General features: G+C 38.4%; 1 protein-coding gene across 4 annotated transcripts in view; it reads left to right on the top strand.

Annotated features, from left to right (window-relative positions):
* The window catches only part of sh3pxd2b (SH3 and PX domains 2B), a 93,554-nt gene that overhangs the window by 34,834 nt on the left and 40,817 nt on the right, over window positions 1-17,903 (top strand). For all 4 annotated transcript variants that reach the window (XM_030154659.1, XM_030154658.1, XM_030154661.1 and 1 more), the window contains exon 4: window positions 3,806-3,882. In XM_030154659.1, the coding sequence (XP_030010519.1) occupies window positions 3,806-3,882 (77 nt within the window). The remainder of the gene's footprint in view (window positions 1-3,805; window positions 3,883-17,903) is intronic.

Raw genomic sequence — 17,903 nt, 5'->3', positions numbered from 1 at the left:
ATAAATAAAAACTTACTAACTAGAAGCACTCGGAGAGCGCAGACCTCCGCCAAGGCTGATCAGTGGCCCCCCCTGTGGGCCCCCCCACACCAAGGAGGTTATGTTTTTGCCAGGGTTTGTTTGTTTGTCTGTTTGTCTGTCTGTTTGTCTGTCCGTTAGTGTGCAACATAACTCAAAAAGTTATGGACAGATTTTGATGAAATTTTCAGGGTTTGTTGGAAATGGGCCCCCCCGTGGGCCCCCCCAACCCCCGATCACCACCAAAATTTAATCATTTCTTCCTTATCCCATTTCCAACAAACCCTGAAAATTTCATCAAAATCTGTCCATAACTTCTTGAGTTATGTTGCACACTAACGGACAGACAGACAGACAGACAGACAGACAAACAAACAAACAAACCCTGGCAAAAACATAACCTCCTTGGCGGAGGTAATAAAAATATGGTAAATTGAGAAAGACAATCCCAATTCATAAAAGACATGACAAACTCTGAAGCTGAAACTGAAGCACTGTGGTACTGTTTATCTTTCAGATGTTCATTGTGGTCGGTTTCAGATGCTGCAGCTCTTTCATAATTCATAGTTTAAGTTCTTGTTTGTTCAGTATTAATTGTCAGCCTTGTAAATCCAAGCTGGACTGACTGTACATATCCTGACCAAGGAAAATAAAATTCTCACTTTGTGCAGTAATCTCCACCTGGCTTTTCTGCCTCCATCCAAAATAATATACATTATATAGACTAAATGTTGTCTAAAATTAGCATTTATTTGCAATGTAGTATAGCAAACTATTACATGATCAAAAACAAATTAATTTTAGCAGAAAAAATGTCTCCGTTTTGAATCTCTGGGGTCACCAGAAATTTGTGATGTTAAAATAAGGTCACGAGCCAAAAAAGTTTGGGAACCACTGGTGTAAGGTGTATGTTGGTTCTATGTCTCTAGTCTCAAGGCAAGTTCAGCTGAATATCCTCTTGAGACCCAGAGAAAAGTTTTGGCTTTTACATTAAATAATTGCCATAATGCAACATTTTTTTTCCAGATACATTTTTATTGAATCCTGTCAATCCTTGTTGGGGCTGTGGCTGCATCCACTAGTAATGTTTTAATTCTTTTCTTTTTCTTTTTATGTAATGTTGTTTACAGTGCACAATGTTTTTAAGTAAAGCTGTGAAACTCTTGTCTCCTACAGAGGACCAAAATGCATTGCTGGGTCTCAGGAGGATATGCAAACTATCATAGTAGTAGAATTAGTGGAAGAGCTGAAACTGTTAATTGACTCAAATCGATTAAAAAAACATATTCTGTTACACTTTTTCTGAATCGAAGCTTTGTTCCCTTATTTTCGCTGCTGGTAAAAACTGGTTCTGCTGTTATATTTCACACGGACACTTACTGTGATGCACATGACGCCAGGATCAACACAAAGTTGTATGTTGGTTCCATCTGAAGTTTTTAGTAAGTTACAATGTGTTGATGGCTATAATGCACATATTGTTTGTAGATGTCATTTGACTTGTTTGTTATTGATTTTATATATATATATATATATATGTCACAGTAGAGACTGAAATCCTGTAGGATTCCTGTGACATATATATATATGTAGATATTTTAATATACACTTTTATACTGTTGTTATTGTTGTTATTTCTGTGAAAAAGTGTTTGCCCCTTTCCTGATTTCTTATTTTTATGCATGTTTGTCACACTTAAACGTTTCAGATCACCAAACAAATTTAAATATTAGACAAAGATAACACAAGTAAACACAAAATGCAGTTTTTAAATATAGGTCTTTATTATTAAGGGGGAAAAAAAATCCAAATGAACATGATCTGAAACATTTAAGTGTGACAAACAAAAAACACTATATATTTTTTAGATATCCTTTTACTTTTATACGTTTTATGTTTTTTTTCAGCTGGTTCTGGGATAAAGGACAAGTTATCATGTTCAGACATGTTTGTTTCACATTTTTACTAATTTTTTTTGCCTATTCAAATATTTCTTCAATTGAATCAAAGAAAGTAATTGACAGATTCATCAATTTCACAAATAATCAAAAACTGCAGCTCTATTTAGTAATACTAAAGGTAACGGCAGAGGATGAACGGAAGTCCCTAACCTGAAACATCTGACTGATACATTTGTAGTCATGCATGTTTTCTGTCAAAAGAAACCAAATCTCAAGAGAAAAATGCTCCAAGATTACAAACTCATCAAGTGGTTTGCAAAGTAACTGTGTGTGTGAAAAGGAGTTGATAAAATTAGATACTCACTTCAGCAATCAAATGGGAAATTCCAGAAAGTGTGGGGTCCCTTCCTAAAAACATTCCAGACCCTGTAAATACTTGACGTTTGGGTGCAGTTTATCAACGCTGCTCACTCCGTACTTACTCCTAATGCAGGTTTGTGTTGTGATAGTGGTCCTTTACTATGTCTAGTGCGCTGGCAACGACTGAGGAGGGATTGTTTTATGTACAGTCTGTTGTTTGCTCTGTTTTGCTTTGTTTTGTTCTGTTTTTTCTATGGTGCTAGCTGCGATTGATATACACCCATGTGTACCTCAGATATCTGTAAGGACCATTCAGCACTATACTTGTATTATATTGAGAAAATCTTGTTCAAAAAAAGAAAAGGAGTTGATGTGTTAAGGCGGACTCGTAGATAAGAGTCAGCAGAGATGGTTGGATGGAGTCCAGAGGTGAGGAGGGTGTTGTGTTGGTGGTTGTGGTTTGCATGTAAAATGTGATTTTGTGGCAAATCAGCACAAACCGTATCTACTCCCCACAACTTTGAAACATTCTCTATTCTTTGTGTGTGCTTGTTTTTTTTCCATTCTACGTTTGCACATGGTTCAGAAAACAGAACATAAATAAATATTCAATGGAGTTTTGGTTTGCAGTCAGTTCACTACACACATACAAACAAAGCAGACTTGTGTGGTTTTCAGCTGTGGGGTTTGATGTAACAGAAAAGCCGTGGTATTGGTGTTTCCACGGTGGCGCTAGAAGGGGATTGACCTCTCCTGTGAGACAGATTCTTGTCTCACCAAGTCTGCTTCGAATACTCTTAAAAAAAAAAAAAAAAAAAAAAAAACAATACCAACAGCACTTGATGGAGACGATACAGTAACTTCTCAAACATGTCTTTTTTTTTTTTTGCTCCCAGGACCTTTTTTCAACCGGACTTTTCCTGCCCAGTTTATGTGTTTGCATTAGAGCTGTCTCAGTGAATTTGGAGGAGAAACTTCAGCCGTTAAACACTGGAAGAAAACAGACACTGGCGCTCAAATTTCCTGCATACCATTTAAGTTAGAGGGGTGTTTTCAGAGGCCTATTTGTAGCCTTTTCTTGTTATTATTATGGCGACTCAGCTCCTTTGTGACTGTGGTTATTTGTGACCACAGATAAGAAGTTGCTTTTAAGCTGCTGTGCACACATCATTTACTTTCCCAAAATCATTTATTCATTACTTACAAAGGTCGGCTGTTCACCTAGCTCCTCGCCCAACTCATTGTGCTGTCATTGTTATTGATGATGAGATTGGATTTTGTCTGCATGCTAATTCACCAACTACATTTTGGAAAAACTGCTGTGTCTTTATTGTCCTTCAATACACCTCTAACAGATCAAAAAAAGTTTTTTGGAAGTGAGCATCTGCAAAATAAGACTTAAAGAAAATGCATATTTCACAATTCCTCTACCTCTACATACTGTCATCTGTATACAACTGTTGCATCGCCACTGGAAGCAGTTCTATGTACTTGGTTCTGAATGTTGTGTTCCATCTGTTTTCCAGGGAAGATCCTGTTCAGGAGAAGCCATATCAGGGATGTGGCCATGAAACGACTAAGGCCCATTAATGAGTACTGCAGGGTGAGTCCACTGAGTCAATATCAGTGATTCTCACTGATGATACAGACTGTGATGGCCCACCATGTTTTATTGTGCTGTGCTATGTATTATAAAATGCACCAAAAACAACGGGAAGAATAGAATATCAAAACAAATATGTAACAATGTAGATTAATTAGATTAGATTAGATGTGCTGCTAATGTTTTAATCCAACAGCTGGGACTAGATTTTCCTTCCACTGGTAGAAAAATGTTTGTACCAAAGGAGTCACAATGACAACACTGGTCTACATTTTTTTTTTTTTTAAATTATCTGCCTTGGATGATTAAATGTGCTAAATGTTATGTATTTTAATAAGATTAATCGTAACACAAATAACAAAACTGCTGGTTTGCTGATGTTTCAAGGTATATGATGGTGTGTTATTACACATATATATTAGTTTATGTACATTTATACAATAGATTTATAAATCTTGCACTAGATAGAACCTGTAAAGTGAATGTATTGTCATGTGCAGACACTAGCCACTTTTACAAAGAGATCCTTGAAAAATGGTGCGATGGTGATCCCGCCTTTTTTCCACCATTGACTGATTTCCACAGCCAAGCCAAAGGAGTAACAGAGGTGAGATAGGCTGGACTTTTACACAGTGGACATGTGTTCTGGAATCAAAGGGGCGGTGACACAGTGCAGCGTATAGTGTGACGTATAACTTGTGCATCGGAAATACCCCGGTGTTGCTAATCTCTCCAGAGTCTTTCACCGTTCCACAAATGTTAGCATGGATAGAGTGAGTCCTCCGCCCGAAGTGACAACAGCTTGTGGATCTTGTACTGTCCCCCGTTCGATATCTTTCTGGTCACATTGATATGTTTGTTTACTGTACACGGCCCACGCTCATTTTTAAATCCCCCCGATGCGGGGGTCACACAAGCAATATGTCATCAAAACAACACATTGGTTGTGGAACGAGAGGTGTTCCTTTTACTTAGCATTCTGGAGTCATGATTCCACCTTTAGCACGGCTGTTACTATGTCCAGAGGCATTACAGAGCTGTGATAAAGGTGGGACCAGACGTTGTTCCAGAATAAAGGGGACATATTCCCATAACAGAAGTGCTGTGTAAAAGGCGCTACTGTTTTGAAGTAGATCTGATGGCTCTGACACAAATATTCCTTTTGAGTAAAACCCATTCACTCATTAATTCTCGAATTTCGCATTTTGACTCAAGACTGTATCTTGGAAACTTCAGCCAACCAACATTTGTGACTTGATTTTTCTTTATCGATGACTCACATGCGGTAAAATTTCACTACTTTTATTCTGGAAGTATTTGACTTGTAGGCCAGTGTAATTCAAGGAACTCAGACTTAAACTATGAGTGTCAGGTGTGTTTTGGTCTCATTTACAAATGCAGCATTTCTTTTCCTGCTGCTGTCTGTGATGGAGTTTAACAGAGAAACAAGGATTTTGTGGTGCATTCAAGTGCACATCAATCAAATTCCATCAATCAAATTTTATTTATATAGCGCCACATCATGACAAAAGTTATCTCATGACACTTTCCATATAGAGCTGGTCAAAACCAGACTCTTAAGCCAATTTAAGAGCATAGTAAACTCTGAAATCGACAGAATTTTGTACTGTAAAAGTGCGTCTTGTAAAGTCAGAAATCAATACCTGAATGCCCACAAATCTTTAAAATGGTAACGTTTTTTACCTTCTTTGTGTTGTTGTTCTTTGCATTGATGTTTATTGTTCAGATAATAACCCTTTTCTTCAGCCTTCAGGCCTTAACGCGTTACTAGTACTATCATTAAGTAATATATCATGATTAATACTGTTAATTATCAAATTGGGAATATATTTTGATCATATTTCTCGCCATCATTGTTCATCCTTTGTATTGTTGGAGGGTCTTTACTCACACACACACCTGTCTAGGGTAAAAAAGCTGAGATGGAGGAGAAAAGGCCCAGTAATCCCACCCACGTAGTATCAACTCAGCAGCGAACAGGAAAATGGAAAACAATCTTTTCAAACCCACTGTGTATACATGGGCATCATGAGTTGCCAAGTCTTTCAGCACATTCTGGAGACCACAGACATTCAGTTTCCAGAGAAAAATCCCAGCCTATTTAATCTAATTTGTCACCATTATATTCACCTGTTAACTGTTAAACAGACACTGCAAAAATAATTAAGTAAAACAAGCCTTTTTATTTAAAGAACAATAACCTTTAAGAGAACACATGTTTGGGAAAGTGCAGCTGATATCAAACCAAACTGAACCAGTAAAAAACAAGTGGTGCCAGGCACAACAAACCCCGCCCCTCGCACATATTGTATCTTATTTTGGCATCGATCCAGCTGATGTCATCATGTCTATGCGTGTGCTGATGTCATCATATCAGTTACCTTTATATATGTGCCAAGTTTGAAGTAAATAGAAACCAAATTTATGTTTTTATAGACATTTGAAATTTCACCCATTATAAGTAAATGGGAGAAGAAAAAAGATTTGAAAAATTCATAAAAAATTTGAACTTTGACCTACTTTTCCCAAAATCTTACCACGTCTAATCTGGGTCACTGGCGATCTATAAACCCAATTTGGTATGAAATCAACCAATAGTTTTGCTGCTACAATTTTAAACAAACAAAGAAACAAACCAAATCAAAAATAATACCCCTTGCCTCCCCTTCAGGGGGCCGGGTAATAAAACGTTCTTTTATATAATACCCCAATACTGAGACCACTTGCAAAACTTTATATATGTATTTCTGGCTAAAATATGTGTTTTCATTATGCGCTGCAATAAGCACAACCTGCTAATATAATGGCTATTTAATTTTTCAATAACTAGGCCTTTATTGTAGATGCAGTGGAGCTTTTTACATTTTGAAACACATGGATATGGATCAAATGAAGCTCATATATACACTAGCAGTTAAAAGTTTGGACACACCTTCTCATTTAAATGACATAAGCAGTAATCAAAGCAAAGGGTGGCTATTTTGAAGACTCTAAAATATAAAACCTATTTTGAGTTATGTGACTTTTTTAACTACATAATTCCATATGTGTTCATTCATAGTTTTTATGCCTTCGGTGAGAATCTACAGTGTAAATGTGAGGTAGGAGTATATAAGGTTTTACTTCTTCCTACTCCTTTTCGAGCATGTATAATTCATTTCATTTGTTTTATTATTATTGTTATTATTATTTTTATTTTATTTTATTTTATTTTTTTTAATTTATTTATTTATTTACTTATTTATTTATTTATTAGTTTGTTTGCTTATCAATCATTTATGTACAGGATGGGGAAGCAAAATTTACAATGAACATTCAGTTGTTTTTTCTCAGCAGGCACTATGTCAATTGTTTCGAAACCAAACATATATTGATGTCATAATCATACCTAACACTATTATCCATACCTTTTCAGAAACTTTTGCCCATATGAGTAATCAGGAAAGCAAACGTCAAAGAGTGTGTGATTTGCTGAATGCACTCGTCACACCAAAGGAGATTTCAAAAATAGTTGGAGTGTCCATAAAGACTGTTTATAATGGAAAGAAGAGAATGACTATGAGCAAAACTATTACGAGAAAGTCTGGAAGATACTATTAAAGAAGAATGGGAGAAGTTGTCACCCGAATATTTGAGGAACACTTGCGCAAGTTTCAGGAAGCGTGTGAAGGCAGTTATTGAGAAAGAAGGAGGACACATAGAATAAAAACATTTTCCATTATGTAAATTTTCTTGTGGCAAATAAATTCTCATGACTTTCAGTAAACTAATTGGTCATACACTGTCTTCCAATCCCTGCCTCAAAATATTGTAAATTTTGCTTCCCCACCCTGTACTAGTACTTATATTTTGTTGGTTGATTTTGTTTTGATTTCACGGTCTATATGTTCGAAATAAAGGATTCATTCATTCATTCATTCATTCATTCATAAATAGTCATGAAAATAAAGAAAAACCAGGTGTGTCCAAATTTTTTGACTTTTAGGGTATATACTGCAATATTAGCACAATAACCAAACTTACAGGATTAGTGTATTCAGAGAGCAGCAGTATGAATAATGCTGTTGCCCTTGCCTTGTAAATTCCCTGGAACAAGTCTTTGTGGCAGCAGGCGTTTACCCGGGTGAGGTCTCCTAAAAACTCCCCTGGTGCAAGTTGACTCTGACCTCACTGAGACGCAGTGAAGGAGGTTTTTTTCTCAAGGGATCAAAAGTGTATAGACAGAAAATATGTTCCTGTGTAGCCAAATGTGAGGAGGGTGACATTGTCTCACCTATTTACACTAAACTCCCCTGGTCCCCATGCACTGTAACATATATTTTCTGTCAGTGATAAGACAAAGACACAGTGGATTGCTCCCCTAGAGGGGACAGAGGAGTGTTGCAGTATGTTAATGGTATCTGTTTAATCCAGGGGTCATTTTAATTCAGGGGCCACATACAGCCCAACATGATCTGAAGTGGGCCAGACCAGTAAAATAATGACATAATAGTATATAAATAATGTCAACTCTAAACTTTTCCCTATGTTTTAGAGTGAATAAAAGTAAAACCACATACGAAAATGTTCACATCTACAAAGTATCCTTTAAAAAATATGAATAACATGAACAACTATAAACTGAAATTTCTTAAGAATAATAGTGCAAATTTAACAATATTCTGCCCCAGCTTCACATTTACACATTACAGTGTACAGATCACAGTGAATGTACAAATACACAAAACATAACTGGCAGAATACTGGCAAAATTACACTGACTCAGGGTTCCTGCAGCGTCTAAAACAGTCTTAAAAGTCTTGAATTTATAAGTCTGCATTCAATACCTTTAAAACGTTTTTTAAATTGTATTAAATTTAATATAGTAGGTCTTAAGTTATGTTGCCATAAACTTGTTGGCTGTGTTGTGTTTAAATGTGTCTGGGAAATGTCCAAGCTGCAAAGAAAATAACATAAGTCGACTCGATTCCACTCGTTCCAACCCGACAATTTATATTGAAATTAGGAACCAGTTATCGCTGACTCTGCAGCCCCCAGTGAGAAATGAATCGGAACAGTAGGAATCAAGGCCTTGGAATAAATAAATACATTTTCCTAAGTTCTAGGAGTCACAGATTTTTGCCAGTGAGGCTGTGAAATGGGCATTAAATTCTGCTTTAAGTAGTCTTAAAACGGTCTTAAATTTAACTTGTAGAAACCAGTAGGAACCCTGTTAGTTCTTTTGAGTCATTTGAGGCTGTTCATATTTGTTCAGGTTATTCAAATTTTTTGTGAAAGGATAGTTTGTAAATGTAAACAGTTTAATGTAATTTTCCTTTTTTTACACTAATACAAAGACAAATTTAGAGTTGTCAGTATTTATAGGTCATTATGATTAGGGATGCACCGTTACCACTTTTTTCCAGACCGAGTACGAGTACCAGTACTTACATTTGAGTACTTGCCGATACCGAGTACCGATACGAGTCCTTAATAATCCCATTCCAGTTCTTAGTTCCTTTTGTAAATGTGCTTTATTGTCGTTGTCATTAGTCTGACTGGAACAAAGTGCTGCTACTGACATTTAATGTGTTGGAATGAGCGTTTGTCAATTAATCCACCAGGGGGCGCCGCTCTGAATTAACCATACTGGACAAATACCACGAAGAAGAGTAAAGTTTTTATGAGGAGAAGAATAAGAAAGTCAGTAATAACAAACATGGAGACGACAGAGGCAACACTACTGTGATACTAATATTGCAACGTTTTCGCTGATAAGGTTTAAAAGCTTAGCTTCAGCAGCTAGAGAAAAGAGAAAAGACCCATAAGTTTCGTTTTCATGTCCGCTGGCGGTGGTCCGCACTGCTCCGTACCCCTGGTCCAGCCCTGGGTTGTTGTCATAAATCTGTCAGTAGTTCTTCACTAACTCAAACAGACACTCTTTGAACAGATCCTCTACCTCCACGGTTCTGCTGGTATTCTCTGTCTGGGTGCGCATCCGTGAGCTCCTGCAAAACGGATGGAAAGTACACAGAGGACGGACAGAACGCTGCGTCTGTATCTGTCTGTGTCTTTAACGTTACTTGCAGTCAGCGTTACTTTTATCACCGTCATTTATTTTGAAAAATCTCCACACTCCCCACACATCATTACACCACCGCTTACCTGCTGCACTGAACTGGGAATGTCACATGGCCGTAAGTGGTATCGGTGCATTCGTATCGGATAGCTTTTACGAGTACGAGTACAAGTACACAAACTGAGTATCGGAACCAATGCCCAATACTGGGATCGGATCGGTGCATCCCTAATTATGATAGTACTTTACGATCTGACCCATTTGAGATCGAATTGGGCTGAATGTTGCCCCTGAACTGAAATGATTAATATCTTCAGTATAATTTTTGCATCTCACAGATTCATCCCATGGGTCAGATTGGACCCTTTGGCGGGTCGGTTTTGGCCCATGGGCCGTATGTTTGACACCCGTGGTTTAACCGTTTGAAATACAGCAGCACTTTCAGTCAAATTGAATATAATGTAAATCTGTCCATTATCCAGCATATTGCATGGTGTTTTAACAAAGAGATTAATCCCTAGGCTGTAAGAAATGGGGGAAAAAAAATGCAACTGTACATTCTTAGTCAACTGTAACAGAGCTGCACCCATAAAACTGTCAATATCCTGAAACTAATTATGACATTTTGACAGATGTAACCACAGAAACGTAAGTGAATACATTAAGATCGCTGTCGAGCGCTGTAGAAGCAACGCTAAGGTTTGTGTCCTTGAACTACTCAAAGCAATAGTTGCCTAAAATTTTCCATCTTTCTCCATTGAGTTGAAAAGTGTTTGTCTGCAGTAACCAAGGAGTAATGTCTGTTGTGGAACCAGAGCCCATTACTGTATGTGATCATCCTGTACATCTACAAAATCAGCCATGTGATGGAAATCTCATGACCAGGTTAAGTCACAGTGGAAGGACTCTCAGAAAATTCAGACACAGAAGCATTTAGAAAGATGAATGAAGGACAGAGATGACGATACAAGACCACAAGAAACTTATTCTGCTAATAGGGTGGTTTTAGCAGCGTAGGATGTTTACTGCACATAAGAACCAACTTGAGTTAGTACGTTTTAATTTTATGAAACTTTCTGCTTTTACGACACTGCAGATACTGTGCTTTAGTTACTTTTGAGAATAGAGTCTTTAATCGCCTACAAAACCACCTATCTTGAAATATGTTGAATGTGATAAACTGAAGGATGATGTGTTTCGTATAGGGGTGTATAGGTTAAAAATTCCCCCCATTCCTAAGATAAATAAAACCTTCTTGGATTCATGTTGTCACAAAGTTGAAAACGGGCCCGTTTTTCGGAAGTAGCCAGTCAGAAATGCAACAAACATACAATGATCTTATGGAATATGATGCATTACTGCTGAATAAACTATCAACAGTTTATAAAGTAGTTGGAAGGAGCTTAACCCATGAAGACCCAAACAGCTACTGGTGACCAAAACCATTTACTGATTTAAACTGTTTAATACCTGTTGATCCACTAATCCTATCAATCGATGTAAATAATTGGTGTAAAATATAGTTTGTCATCTTTTCATGGACATCAGATATGACCCATTTGGACGTTCAGAGCCTCCGTAGTTACCGTGGAAACACCGTCATCTTCTACAACACTGATTCACCAGTAAAACCCATGGAGTTGGATCAATGGCAGTGGATGGACACACTTGATTTATGTTCAGTTAATGATAGATTTGAAAGAAAAAGTCTGTTTTTCTTCATTTTTCACTGTTTTGATATAATAACCTTTGAATTTACTCTGAGCTTTTATGAACATCTACATGATCAGTGAATTAAACATAGGAAAATACCTGATTATCACATACAAAGCACAAAATCCAGAGGATAGTTTTGTAATAAATGGTAATAAATTACTTAAGAAATATCAAATATAGAGAAAAGAACATTTGGGAACTGACACAGAAGTAGCACTGGGTCTTTATGGGTTAATATTAAACATCTACAGCAGTAAAATCCAGCATACATATTCATGCAGCAGTTAGAATTAATTAAAAAACATCAAATATTGGAGTGAAACTAACCATTTAACTGCACAAGAACTACTCTGACTTTACATACTGTGCATATTTTTTTTGCTTTGGCTTACTCTTACAGTTAATGCATACAGAAGACCTCTTTTCGAGTCTATGGCTAAAGCTCAGCCTAAATCATATCAACCCAGACTAGGCTCAGATATAATCCTTAATCTTAAATGGGTTGCCCGTGACCTGGTGGATGATAAAAGATTAAATAAGGTTTTGAAAGCAGAACTATTACTTGTAGGGGAGTATTTTCATAGTGTGGAAGTAGTAGTTTTCCTCAAATAAAGCAGTGTTTTTTATCTGCATATATCTACATGTCATTATTTTGCAAAGGAAGAAGGGATTGTAACATATAAGTCTTAAGAGACACTCTCCACATCCGTAAACGGTCTGTACGTCCATGATGACACAGACAGATGTAAAGTCATTCCCTCTTGACCTCTGCTACTCCACCTAAAGAAGAAAGGCATTCCACCACAAAGTAAGATGTGCTTTGTTTTCAGTAACCGACATGGAGGATGAGTTTGTGGTTAACTATCAACACAGAATTAAGCTGAGGGCTAAGAGCTCACAAGTGCTGAGTTTGTTCCAGTCAGCACATCCACCGTCCATAGGCTGTGTTTTTGTTCAATTTTACAGCCCTGCCTTTGAGCCTCTAAACCATACACACCACCATCTGTCTCACAGAGAAGGGGAAATTTGAGGATGTTTTCACAAGTCCGTTCTGACCTCGCACTTACTAATACCCCCCCCCCCCCCCTTATTATTTAACTGTATTTCTGTCACAGGACTTTTTCTCTGAAACAATCACTGTTCAAATTAGTTGAAGTTGTGATTTGGTTCTGATAGGCCTCCTTTTGTTCCTAATATTAAAAAAAAATCACAGCTCTTGGAGGGAAGGGAGAGGCCTTTTATGTGTAAAAACACCAACTTAGACTGGAGGGGCTGGTGAATGTACACTCCGCTTCAGAGTGTCGTTTGGGGTTAAAGGAATGTACAGCTGGTGTAGGCAACATCTTTAACCACTTACGTGAAAAATAAGAGTTTCAAGGGAGGAATGGAGTGAGTTGCTGGTCCTTGTCTCTGGGTGTGGATGTTTATAGGAACAGCCTTACCAGTTTGACATCAGTGGGATGCAACGATGCTACTGGGAATGTGTTTGAAGAGTCGTTATAATTGCATTTACCCTCTGATTTGTTGGTTTTGATTGGCATCCAATGTGTCTGAGCAATGTTTTCACACTGGGATTTTACTGAAAAAATAAGTAATATGTGTGTCCGACTGTAATTGTGCTTCATTAATCAAACAAACAAACTGGTCAAAGTTCAAGGTTACTTTATTTATACCTGTGGGTAGATTTGTTTTGCACACGTAGTGATTGCATATGGCATTACAACAAAACATACATTGAACCTGTTAGTCAGGTACTTGATTGAGTGTCAAGACAAGACAAAAACTGTTCAGTGTTCCACCATTCATCAGTATAGCAGCATGGATAAGTAAAAGGATAAAATAAATAAATAAATAAGATCAAACAAATAAAAACAAGATGCAATAAAACAGAATAAAAACCTCAAGAAGATAAAAACAGTCTCTGGGATAAAAACTTTTAATTATTGCAAAAAGCCAGACCTGAACTCAGTTTTTGGAGTACAAAATCAAGCTGTGACACGCCAGCCGGAGCAAATCGCCTCCTCCCACTTCCACAGTTTGTGTCACACATTGGTGGTAACAAGTCATAACATCACTCAGCCCTGTGATCGTATCATGGTACGTTGGGTCTCAGATTGTATCCTTGGCACTGGGTTCTTTTAAGCGTAGAGACAAATCTGAACTTGACTGTAAGCACAAAAAGTGGCGTTTTCATCCACCCACTCATGCAGTCAGGTTGACAAGGTGAAATTGTAGAGCTATTATGGTTTGTTTCAAGTTTCTTTTCTTTGAGAAGACCTGAGTCAGCCTTTTTGTTTTACAGCTGAGGCTTTAAGTGACTCATATGGAATTTCCCTGGTTGTGAAATCCTATGTTTGTATTCTGATCCAGGAAGCGCAGATGAAAAACAAAATACAAGGAATTGGCCCTGGAGTATAAACCATGATGAGGAGGTCTAGAGTGATCATAAATTATGAATTTATGGTGATGATTTACCAGATCACAAGCTTCTGACCCCTTAAGCAATAGTGTGTGACCTCAGACTGGTTTCAGAGTTGCCCTTGTTTCTTGGCTCTTTGGGTGTTGTAGTCAGACGTAGGCAGCTGATGTTGGCACAAGGAATGATGGGTAGGCTAATGCTAAACACTAATACAGACATGGTCAAATGGAGAACCATCAAATATTTGCAGTCATTAAAAATCCATAAATGGTAAGTTCTTGCTTCTTAGGCTACGCTCAGACAGCAGGTCTTAATGCGCAATTTGGATTTTTTTGTGAAATCCGATTTTTTTGTGTGCTCGTTCATATTACAAATTAAATGCGACTTCTATCAGTTCTCAGTATGAACTGAATACAACCCTGAAGCGACCCGCATGCGCAAAAGAGGTCTTGACGTAATACGTGACCACACAGCACGCACTGTGTTTATGGAAGTAAATATGGAGGCATCTCATATCGGCGTGTGTGTGGCACTGATAAAGTTTCTCTACAACCGAAGTCAGCACCATTACAGTCAAATAATTTTAAGTAGAACATTAAAAAAGAGGAGAGCCAGGTTTTTTGCTCTGGCCTTTTGTGGTGCAATGGCTGCTACGTCTGTACAACGGAGTATTTGGATGCAGAGTCGGAGTCAGGAGTGGTGGGATAGTGATGTTAGAGGCTTCACTGACACAGACTTCATTCATAATTTTCGAATGACAAGAAGAATGTTTAAATATACAGTACAGGCCAAAAGTTTGGACACACCTTCTCATTCTTTGCATTTTCTTTATTTTCATGATTATTTACATTGTAGATTCTCACTGAAGGCATCAAAACTATGAATGAACACATGTGGAATTATGTACTTAACAAAAAAGTGTGAAATAACTGAAAACATCTCTTATATTCTAGTCTCTTCAAAGTAGCCACCCTTAGCTCTGATGACTGTTTTGCACACTCTTGGCATTCTCTTGATGAGCATCAAGAGGTAGTCACCTGAAATGGTTTCCTAACAGTCTTGAAGAAGTTCCCAGAGATGCTTAGCACTTGTTGGCCCTTTTGCCTTCACTCTGCGGTCCAGCTCACCCCAAACCATCTCGATTGGGTTCAGGTCCCGTGACTGTGGAGGCCAGGTCATCTGGCGCAGCACTCCATCACTCTCCTTCTTGGTCAAATATCCCTCACACAGCCTGGAGGTGTGTTTGGGGTCATTGTCCTGTTGAAACATAAATGATGGTCCAACTAAACGCAAACCGGATGGAATGGCATGTCACTTCAGGATGCTGTGGTAGCCATGCTGATTCAGGTTGCCTTCAATCTTGAATAAATCCCCAACAGCGTCACCAGCAAAGCACCCCCACACCATCACACCTCCCCCTCCATGCTTCACGGTGGGAACCAGGCATGTAGCATCCATCCGTTCACCTTTTCTGCATCGCACAAAGACACGGCGGTTGGATCCAAAGATCTCAAATTTGGACTCATCAGACCAAAACACAGATTTCCACTGGTCTAATGTCCATTCCTTGGGTTCCTTGGCCCAACTAAATCTCTTCTGTTTGTTGCCTCTCCTGAGCAGTGGTTTCCTAGCAGCTGTTTGACCATGAAGGCCTGATTCACGCAGTCTCCTCTTAACAGTTGTTGTAGAGATGTGTCTGCTGCTAGAGCTCTGTGTGGTATTCATCTGGTCTCTAATCTGAGCTGCTGTTAATTTGCGATTTCTGAGGCTGGTGACTCAGATGAACTTATCTTCAGCATCAGAGGTGACTCTTGGTCTTCCTTTCCTGGGGCAGTCCTCATGTGAGCCAGTTTCGTTGGAGCGCTTGATGGTTTTTGCGACTGCACTTGGGGACACATTCAAAGTTTTTGAAATTTTCTAGACTGACTGACCTTCATTTCTTAAAGTAATGATGGCCACTCGTTTGTCTTTACTTAGCTGATTGGTTCTCGCCATAATATGTATTCTAACAGTTGTCCAATAGGGCTGTCAGCTGTGCATCAACCTGACTTCTGCACAACACAACTGATGGTCCCAACCCCATCAATAAGGCAAGAAATTCCACTAAGTAACCCTGACAAGGCACAGCTATGAAGTGAAAATCATTTCAGGTGACTACCTCTTGATGCTCATCAAGAGAATGCCAAGGGTGTGCAAGGCAGTCATCAGAGCTAAGGGTGGCTACTTTGAAGAAACTAGAATATAAGAGATGTTTTCAGTTATTTCACACTTTTTTGTTAAGTACATAATTCCACGTGTTCATTCATAGTTTTGATGCCTTCAGTGAGAATCTACAATGTAAATAGTCATGAAAATAAAGAAAATGCGAAGAATGAGAAGGTGTGTCCAAACTTTTGGCCTGTACTGTATGTGACCGCCTCTCCGAAACACTCTCATGACAAGACACTCATCTCCAGTGACCTATATCTGTTCACAAGCATGTTGCAGTCGGGCTGTACTGGCATGTCAATGACATAAAGGTCGGATAAATGCAACCTGGCCGTTCAGACTGATGTCGCATTGCAAAATATCCGATATGTATTGGATTTAGTGCCACATTTGTAAGTGGCCTGAGTTGGATTTGAAAAAATCGGATTTGTGCTTTTCAGACTGTCTTTAACAAGTCAGATACAGGTCAAATAGCAGCAAAAAATTGGATTTGGGCCACATTTGGCTGCAGTCTGAACGTAGCCTAAAAGGAAATATCAAGACCCTGATTACCTTTGTGTTACAGATGAGACCTTAGAAACACATAGGATGATAAAAGCACAGCAACATTCAACATCCAACCAATCAGCTCCAACAAATGGGCTTTTGTGGTTTTGTGTGTCGGTTTGGATCAATTCTAAGCTCCAGATAGCTCTATGTGACCAGAGTTTTCTTGGTTGACAAATCTTTCCCCGCCAGTGACGACACCAATGTCTTCATGACAAGTTACAGGATATTCAAATAAAATCCAAACACAGTGTTTTGCACAAAGATGCTGCTGATGGACAAATACTGCAACATATACTGTACATTCTCATTAGGAACAATTGAAAATAGATGCCATTTGTGCAATCACTCCAAGACACTGTGACTCCGGTGACTCGACGTGTCCAATGTGAACCATTTACTTACAAATTTTTGTTGACGTGTCTTTGGTGCTTGGACATGGATCCTTGTTGTTAGCGAACTCAATTTGTAAGCTAACGGTAACGTGTTGAATACAGTTGGTTTTGTAGAAGACCAAGTATAACTGAAGAACACAAGATTTTCTGGGAAAAACCGACCCCCTTCATAGAAATTAGCGTCCAGCAGTTACCACAGGTGTAGATAAACAGGACAGTCATTAGCTTAGCAATGAGGTAGCTAACATCAACAAACACACAAGCTAAATCATACCTATAGAACCTTTAAATAAAAACTTTAATTTTTTTCCAGTGTATTGATAAGACAAGAATGATTAACAGTATTATGCCACGTTTCCACTGCATGGTACCGGCTCAGCTCGACTCGACTCGACTCGGCTCAGCTTTTTTGCATTTCTGTTACGAAAAGGACCTGGAATCTGGTACCCGGTACTAGCTTTTTGGTATCACCTCCACCGAGGTTCCAAGCGATATTAAACTGTAACGTATAACACTGCAGACCTCTGATTGGTCAGACAGTTGTCTCTGTGACCCACCGTTTTACAAAAAACACATGTGGAAGTGGACAGTAAATATAGCGGTACAGTAATCCACATGATAACAGCCCCAAACTACACCATGGTCGGTCGAGGAGATT

Source organism: Sphaeramia orbicularis, chromosome 14 (assembly GCF_902148855.1).
Source record: "Sphaeramia orbicularis chromosome 14, fSphaOr1.1, whole genome shotgun sequence".
NCBI lineage: Eukaryota > Metazoa > Chordata > Actinopteri > Kurtiformes > Apogonidae > Sphaeramia > Sphaeramia orbicularis.
This window is presented reverse-complemented; position numbering and strand designations above follow the sequence as displayed.